The sequence below is a fragment of the Hemiscyllium ocellatum genome, chromosome 34 (genome assembly GCF_020745735.1).
Source record: "Hemiscyllium ocellatum isolate sHemOce1 chromosome 34, sHemOce1.pat.X.cur, whole genome shotgun sequence".
Taxonomy (NCBI): Eukaryota; Metazoa; Chordata; class Chondrichthyes; order Orectolobiformes; family Hemiscylliidae; genus Hemiscyllium; species Hemiscyllium ocellatum.
Genome location: NC_083434.1, coordinates 35,879,766 through 35,888,610, shown reverse-complemented (window position 1 = coordinate 35,888,610; position 8,845 = coordinate 35,879,766). Strand labels below are relative to the sequence as shown.

The following is an 8,845-nucleotide window of genomic DNA, read 5'->3' as shown; positions in this document are numbered from 1 at the left end:
CTCTCTCCTGACAATCTTTCTCATGTCCCAAGTTGCTCCCACTTTGATCAATAATCATGAAGTGTATGGGGTGGGGAGGGGGGGGGGCGGTGGTCAATCTCACCCTCCTCCCCAGAGGGTGGGAATTTAAGCTAATGTCAGATGGAGTGGGTGCGGGATATTTGATGTCCCCCTCCCATATTCACGCGGAGATCTGAGTAATACCCAGCCCTCTGATGGCTATAAATACGGTGTGCGCCTGCTTTTTATTTCACTCCCCCCCCCCCACTCCCCCCCCCTCCACCTTAGCCCAGTCGGATTCAGTAAGAGTAACCCATACGTCAGGAGTGTACGTGGCCCAGCGAAGCTCTGCCTAAACTCCCACCCACACCCCACACCCTCCCCTTCCCTCAGACGGCAGTGAACCAGCCCAGCCCGGCTGCACTGTGCTGTTATACTTGGAGGAACTAACTTGTTGGCAATGTCTGATGTCCGGCCTTCCCCCACGTTTTCGCAGCTAACCGTCTGAAAAAGCCTGCAGTCTCCAATGGTTCTACTCAATATAGGATGGGACTTACGTTGAACGGAGTGTACCTTGCACTTACCCTCGCTGTTCAGCTCGGTGAGTCAAACCATAACATTCGATTAATTCATTCTCTGTGTGTGTGTATGTGTGTGTGTGTGTGTGTGTATACACCGGTTCGCGTCTGACCCTCACTCTTACAGTGGCGCGTTATCACCTCTCACTGTACATTGTTCAAGGAGAGAGGGGGAATAATGGGAGAGATCTTGACGCATCGTCCAACTCAGTCTGAAACCATCTCCCCTCGAGTCGTTTGAACAAGGAGCTGACTCCCGAACACAGGAAAACTCAGCATTCATCCATCGTTCGTTTATATATATATATACATATATATATTCTGTCCGTGATAACGCCACGGTGTGTCACCTTCCTTTGGGTCCGATAACGGAGAGCGGGAGAGAAAATGCAGGACGTGGATTGAAATGTAATAAAGCCGTCCTGCAGCTCTCTCTCTCTCTCCCTCCCTTCTGGTGTTGCAGGGCTGGCGGGTTCTGGGAATGTCAACTTTTTGTAGACAATGAAAGAGTTAAAACTGGGCTCTCACCCTCGGAAACATAAAGTCGAAAAGTTATTTTCTAGGGATTCAAACCAGATTTCCCCCGGTCATATGACATCCAGCCGCAGTTAACCTTGTACTGCACTTAAAACCTTCGGCTCTGAAAAATATCAGACCCAAACAGAGAATATAGAGCCTCACACTGCTAGCCTTGGACGCACATTCGCAAGATATTTATTAACGGTTTATTCAGATCTGTTTGGGCATCATGTTAATATCCAAAATAAAATCCAGCCACTATTAACACGTTCTCCAAGTTGTGGTGATTCAGGTGCAGAAAGAAATCCTCCGTCTTCATTAACATCGGCCATAGTGCCTCTAGTATGTTCCCCAGTCTTTAAGAAAGGCAGATGAATCAGTTCTTTGCTATTTTCATTGAGATTTTAAATAGCTAGAAATTACAGCCCGAGATCGAGTCAAAAAGAAATCATGTTCGAAGCTAAAGGGGGAGAACGAAAGGAGGCTTCGACTTTCCCTCAATAATCCTGAAATGGTCCCCTGGGCACGGTTCAAAAATTCCCGGTTTAAGGTACGGATTTGACATCGGGAGAAAGCTATCCCGGGAAGCGGCGTAGGAAAACCTTTCTCTCTCTCTCTCTCTTTACTGTGGATCACGGTGAAGACACATTCGTTTGCAGGCGAGGAATAGGGTTAAGATTGAATGTGTAAATTGGGAGCAAGCATTACGAGTGGTTTCCCCTCAGAATGTCAAGCAATCCCCTCATTTGGAAGGATTAAATAACCCGGACAAATAACAAAAAATTAAAAAAGGCATCGCCTTCTGTGTTTGTACCGGCTCGGAGCTCCAACAGCAGATCTGACCATTCCCTACCGCAACCATCACTAACGGATTCTATTCCAGATGGATCTTTGAAATGCATTTTTTTTAAAAAAAGGTGCTTGATAATCACGTCAGTGTTTTAATCCATTAAAAAAAAACATTTTATTAATAGGTTACCCGTTTACATACAATGGCAGAAAGTGCATTTTAACGCATTACCAAGCGATGTAACAAACCCCGTGATTGTAACCGGAATTCTAGAGTACTGCGGTCAATTTCAATGGGGGGCGGTTTCTTTCACGTTATCTCGTACATTTATACATCCGCTCTCCCGCAGAGAAATATGCCGGATAACCCAATTTATACCGTTGGATCAAAAATATTCACCTGTAAAATCGAAGTGAATAACAGCAAAATGAAAATCACATTCAAAATCGCCACTCTGAATTTTATTAAGGCGCTTATTTGGACATTTGCAGACGGGTACAGATAATACCCGGACCCATACATCAAAGACACCTTTTACTGTGAGAGGAATTTAAGGCCCTTGCCCATATTTCAATTCTTTAAGCCGGTTACAGCTGAGGTATAACCAGCTGATGATTAGCCAGATCTCAGAGTGCCATATGGTACTGGTATTAGCCTTGTTAGTGAGACGCATTTGGTCAGGATCTGTGGACTGATCAATTAGGCCAGCACTCTTAATTCCCCAACACTTAAGGGCAGGTTTGATAGCGTTAACTAACATGTACACGGTTCCGCTCGGAGACTCCAGTCACTCACCCGTGCATCGAATTGAATTTTAAAACAAAATCAACTGAGTATAAGATGACCATCCGGGCGAAGAAGAGACATATGGAAAGTGGAAAACTGCTGTTGTATAAAACCAGAAGAAAATGCAAGGGACTCCAACAATCTATCGGACGGAATCCGAAGCCCCAGGGACAAGTTGCGAAAATCCAACCACCCCCACGCCGGAAACACACACAAAAAAAAATCCCGATTGATTCCTGGCGACGCCTTACCGTCCAACTCCAATTTACCGAAACCGACACAAGCAAGTCAAGGGAACGCTGCCCGGGAACCGGTCACACCCTTTCCGAGCCCCAAAACTAAAAGACGGGAAAAGATTTCAGCCTGAAAGTAACATTCAGAAAGTCTGCAGGTCACACAGATGGGAAGGGGACGGGGCGTTGGTGGGGGGTCGCACTCATGCCAATACAGACCTTGCAAGAATATCAAAGATAGACTAAAAATAAACCTGAAACAGACAGGGGACTGTTATTTTAGCTTGCAACTAATAGAGCTGCTCCAGTCAATATCTAATTGGAGAGGGGAGGGAAACATATCAGATTTCTGTTAAAAGGAACACCACTCCTGTAAAAATAATGTATATTTAGAATAAAAATTCTCCATAATAATATTAAAATGTATGTTTGTGAGATATATGAAAAAGGCTGAAAAACAGCATATAAGCAACTAATTGGCAGAAACGCATTGTTGTCTTTTTATTATGATTAAAGTGTTATGATGAGTAACAGTATTTTATGACCACTGCTGTTTTAATTCCCCCCGCAGCTTATCTGTTCCATACTGTGCGAGCAGCCGGCAAGTGCGATGCAGTGTTTAAAGGATTCTCGGATTGCTTATTGAAACTGGGAGACAACGTCGCGAACTATCAGCAAGATATGGACGACAAACAGAATGTGGAAACCATCTGCTCGTAAGTATGACACCAACACACACGTACACACCCACACTCACCAGCACCGCCGCCTCCCCCTCCGCCACCCCCCCACTCTCCCCACGTGGAACACGCGAGGCAGGAATATCACCCACATTCACCACTCTCCCACATGGTCTCTTACACTCACTGACTCAGCCTCAGCACCGCGCCCCATACCCTCCACGCACACACACACGCATCATCACGCCCCGTTCCAACATGTTGCTGTTCTCCATCTGTACACACAAAGGGTACACATCCGAACAAAGGCCCGAGAACTGCCTACCAACTGGTGCTTGAGATGTATCACAGGGTAACAATGTTTTCCAGTGAGCCCGGCTGTAGACTTAGAGATGTGCACATTTCCCACATACAGCCACACCTATAATCCACATTGTATAATCCATGCCAACAAACCATAGGTTTTAAAAAGCGATATACTGCTCTCTCGATTCCCATCCTGCAAACACAGAGACATACAATTATTTCCCCTGTTCATGAATGAACGTTCCATGATCGCCTTTTTATAGGAGCTGCAAAATTATGAATATCTGTTGTATATTACGCTGATTATTTGTGCGCGTGTACGGCCCCTGGAAGTGTACAGAATCATTTTGCAAATATATGTAAAGGCACAGAACCATAAAGAATAACTGCAAAACATGCAGCGGCATTTAAAAGGTGTACCGTATATAACAAAAAAAATGTAGCGATGAATGAATAACGAGCAAAGCCCATTTTTAAATCCTTGCCTTGAATATTGAACATTTTACAATATGATATAATGTCTTTCTCATGGAAGTACATGGTTTGGATGGATTGTGGTTTTGAACGGCGGCTTGGATGAATAGCAAATGAATTTCTACTAGGGCTTTTTTTGGGGGTACCAAATAATTTTGCCCCCTTTTAATGCTCTTTGTTACCGCGAATTGTGGTAAAGTTACCGACTGTCCTGATAGACATTCGGGGCAAACTAACAGACGTAATATGAGCATTAAAAAGCAGTGGAAATATATAAACCGAAGTGCTTGAGTATGCAAGCAAGGGGGAATTACCTCAATCCGAACAAGACTACATTCCCGAAAGAGAGCACTTTATAGTTATTGTAAAGAACAGCAGAACAGCGTTTGCTGTGTATGCATCACGGTAACCACTAAATAAACTGCCCAGTATGTTATTAACAGTTAAAATCGGAATTTTGAGCCCCACTTGCTTCCTATCCTGTAAAGGATTCGAGAGCGGATGCAAGGGGAGATCAGAAATTACATGTCCTCTGGGACATGTAATTATAGCAGAAATACTGCAGGAAAGATTGCCCAGACATCTCAATATCCCATTATTTATTGCCCGTGTATAAAACACGGCGGGTGCTGACATTTTACAGTGTTGATTGAGAAGCTCTGCCATTGCAACAAACCGAATGCCGCCGTGGTGTATGCATTATCTGGTTTTAGTATTTCAAATATTTCGTACAGAAGAAACACACCGTTATAAAATATGCAGTTGGATAGATTGATCTGCACCGTATAAAATATTAATAGACTTGCTTTGTATGTGGCTGTGTAGATGTGTGTGTGCAGTTTTGTGGGTGAATGTGTGAGTAGATTTTGTGTTTATGCATGCGTGTGTGTTTACAGACGTGTCTGTGTATGTAGATATGTATTTGCGTTGAGTGTCTCAATGTGTGTACATAGGTTTGTATGTGTGTGGATTTCTTAGGTACGTGTGGTTCTTTACATGTTTGTGTTTGTATGTGTTTAATGCGTATGTGTGCGCATGAATGGGTAGATCTATATTATATGTATGTATTTATACATGTATGTTTGCACTTGTAGGCATATAAGTGCACATTCATGTATATGTATGTGTGTTCATATGCAGACGTGTGCACGTGTGTGTATTTGGACGCATATATGTGTATTTATGTGTGTTTATATATGTGTCTAGGTATGTATGAATGTGTCTGAGTATATGTGTGCGTGTTTATATATGGGTATATATATTAGATTACTTACAGTGTGGAAACAGGCCCTTCGGCCCAACAAGTCCACACTGACCCGCCGAAGCGCAACCCACCCATACCCCTACATATACCCCTTACCTAACACTACGGGCAATTTAGCATGGCCAATTCACCTGACCTGCACATATTTGGACTGTGGGAGGAAACCGGAGCACCCGGAGGAAACCCACGCAGACACGGGGAGAACGTGCAAACTCCACACAGTCTGTCGCCTGAGGCGGGAATTGAACCCAGGTCTCTGGCGCTGTGAGGCAGCAGTGCTAACTACTGTGTCACCCAAATATATATATATGTGTGTGTGTGTGTGTGTGTATGTCTGTGTATATGGAAAAGCACAGCAGGTCAGGCAGCACCCAAGGAGCAGGAGAATCGACGTTTTGGGCATAAGCCCTTATTCCTGAAGAAGGGCTTGTGCCCGAAACGTCGATTCTCCTGATCCTTGGATGTTGCCTGACCTGCTGCGCTTTTCCAACAACACATTTTTCAGCTCTGGTCTCCAGCATCTGCAGTCCTCACTTTCTACTGTCTGTGTATATGTGTGCGTTTATATGTGTCTATATATGTATGGCTGTGTCTGCGTACATATATGTGTTGAGATATGTGTCTATATAATGTATGAATATCTTTGTATATGTGTGCGTGTTTATATGTCTATATATGTATGGCTGTGTCTGGGTATATGTATGTGTTGAGATATGTGTATATATAATGTATGAATGTCTGTGTATATGTGTGCGTGTTTATCTGTGTCTATATATTTATGGATGTGTCTGTGTATATGTATGTGTTGAGATATGTGTCTATATAATGTATGAATGTCTGTGTATATGTGTGCGTGTTTATCTGTGTCTATATATGTATGGATGTGTCTGTGTATATGTATGTGTTGAGATATGTGTATATATAATGTATGAATGTCTTTGTATATGTGTGCGTGTTTATATGTGTCTATATATGTATGGATGTGTCTGTGTATATGTATGTGTTGAGATATGTGTATATATAATGTATGAATGTCTGTGTATAGTGTGCGTTTGTATGTGTCTATATATGTATGGATGTGTCTGTGTATATGTATGTGTTGAGATATGTGTATATATAATGTATGAATGTTCGTGTATATATGCGCGTGTTTGTGCGTGTATATGTGCTTGCATGACAATTTCTACAATTTTGGCGTTAGCTGGAAAGCATGTAGTCACTCCCAGGCGGTTAGAGACAGGGACACCTCCGGGCACAGCGCGGTTCTCTCACGATGCCTGGATCTGTTCAGAGGGGAGAGAGAGAAAAAAAAATGAGGAAATGTGCCGATTGCAATGGCCCTGCCCAACGTGAGTGACAAATGGAAGTCGTGCCACCTTAATGACGATTAAAATGCGCCTTGATTATCAAACGAGTTGCAGAGGGATGGGTGGAGGGTGGGGGGAGTGAGGGGGGTGAAAGAGAAATCTAAGAGCGAATGATTGGAGTAGAGGGAGACATTGCACAGGGAGATGGACGGAGGTGCGGGAGATTGATTTGTCGGAATTTTCGGTGTATTATTTTGATGTTTGGATTCATTCTCCTCCTCCTTACACCTCCCCCCCAAAAAAACTCCAGATACTGGAACGACTTCCACGCATGCGCCACGACTGCCATCGCAGATTGCCAAGATGGAGCAACCGATGTTTGGGAAAAACTCAAAAAAGATTCCAAAAACCTGGATTTCGAAGGCAGTTTGTTTGACCTGTGCGAAAGGAATAACTCTGCAATAACCCCCCAGTGTTTCACTTTCGCCGTTTTAACATTGTCCGTCTTACTGACCTGGATCCTACTGTAGAGACATCACACACAACAACAAAAAAATCATTTTTGCTAACACACACCACCCACCCGCCCATGTTGCGTGTGTGGGGATGTTGCAAAAAAAAATCATTTCGAATGACAGGACCTTGTGATTCATCAGTGAGCCAGAAGGTATTTGCCAGGAGTGGAAACTGTCTCATGTCTCTTTTCTTTTAAATTATTCTTATTTCGTTCTCTTTAATTTACACACACAAGCGGTTTTTTTTTGTCTCATTTGCCAAAATGTTACCGAGGAGCGTCAACCCTCTGAAAACAACAGGACTGCAACGAGATCTCACTCAACAAGAGGATATCTCTAACCAGATGCAGACCAGAACCCCAGAGTTCGGTTCAAAACTCAGGAACGGCCTCTGAGCCAGAAGTTAAAGTGTTGTGAGCCCTACGGAGGAACACAGAGAGAGAGAGAGAGAATCAAGCAACTGGCCACTCTATTGTGTGATGCTTGGTGATTAGACACCTTCGCTGTGTTTCTTACTGCCACCACCTAGTGTGTATTGAGGTCTTGTGCTTTTTATCATTGTAGAACTCTCACGGGACGTGACAAGAAAAGTATAGTGACCGCCTCCCTTTCCAAAAATAACAGAAACCCGGGAACAGTTCAGATCGCGGTCAGCCCCCCCCCCCCCCCTTCCCCTACCCCTACCCCTCTCTCTCCGGAGAATCGCAAAAATTGTTTCCTACCCGTAAAAGATATCCTCATTCTCACAAGCTTCTTTTTTCTTATTTTTTAAATTTTAAATATATATATATATCTATAAAATATATATGCTCACTTATTTTTGGATGTCGCGTAGCAGAGTAGATCACTAAAGGGTCTTAAATGTATCTCAAACGAAACAGTATGAGAACCAATCGTTATTTTAGAAATAAAAAAATTACTCTCAAAAGCAAATCGGCAAAAAAATATAGCTACAAATCCAGAAATAAATATATATATATATGTTTTTTTTTGTGGTTGATATAACAATGTCGCTTGATGTTTGAGCGAAAATCAGAAATATAAAAAATGTTAAAACTTGCTAGAATATGGTTATAAAGCTCCTGTTGTACGATTTGTATTAAAATAATGAATTTAAAAAATATCCAAGGCCCAGAATGTGGTAGTCCTGCTTGCAGCATTAGGGCAGACCATTTCCTAATTAATAATGTAACCTGTAACCTGGCTACGATCGTCTGGAATCGTTTTCAGGTCTCTCATTTGTAGTCTCCCGGTGTCCTCCGTTTAAAACAAATATAACGGGAAGTGGGGAATGTAGTGCAGAAAGAAACGACGTCAGAACATCGAGTAGAGGAGTCAGTTTTAGGTCTAATATACAGCGGGAAAGGTCAATAGATGATTTATTGGACACATG

The 8,845-nt window shown here is 42.9% G+C and overlaps 1 protein-coding gene across 1 annotated transcript in view; it reads left to right on the top strand.

Annotated features, from left to right (window-relative positions):
• Positions 1–8,465, top strand: part of nrn1a (neuritin 1a) — a 9,460-nt gene extending 995 nt beyond the window's left edge. Inside the window, exons 2-4 of the mRNA XM_060850051.1 lie at positions 497–601; positions 3,478–3,622; positions 7,248–8,465. Coding sequence (XP_060706034.1) covers positions 547–601; positions 3,478–3,622; positions 7,248–7,467 — 420 coding nt within the window. The 5' untranslated portion in view covers positions 497–546 and the 3' untranslated portion in view covers positions 7,468–8,465. The remainder of the gene's footprint in view (positions 1–496; positions 602–3,477; positions 3,623–7,247) is intronic.
• Positions 8,466–8,845: the final 380 nt, after the last annotated feature.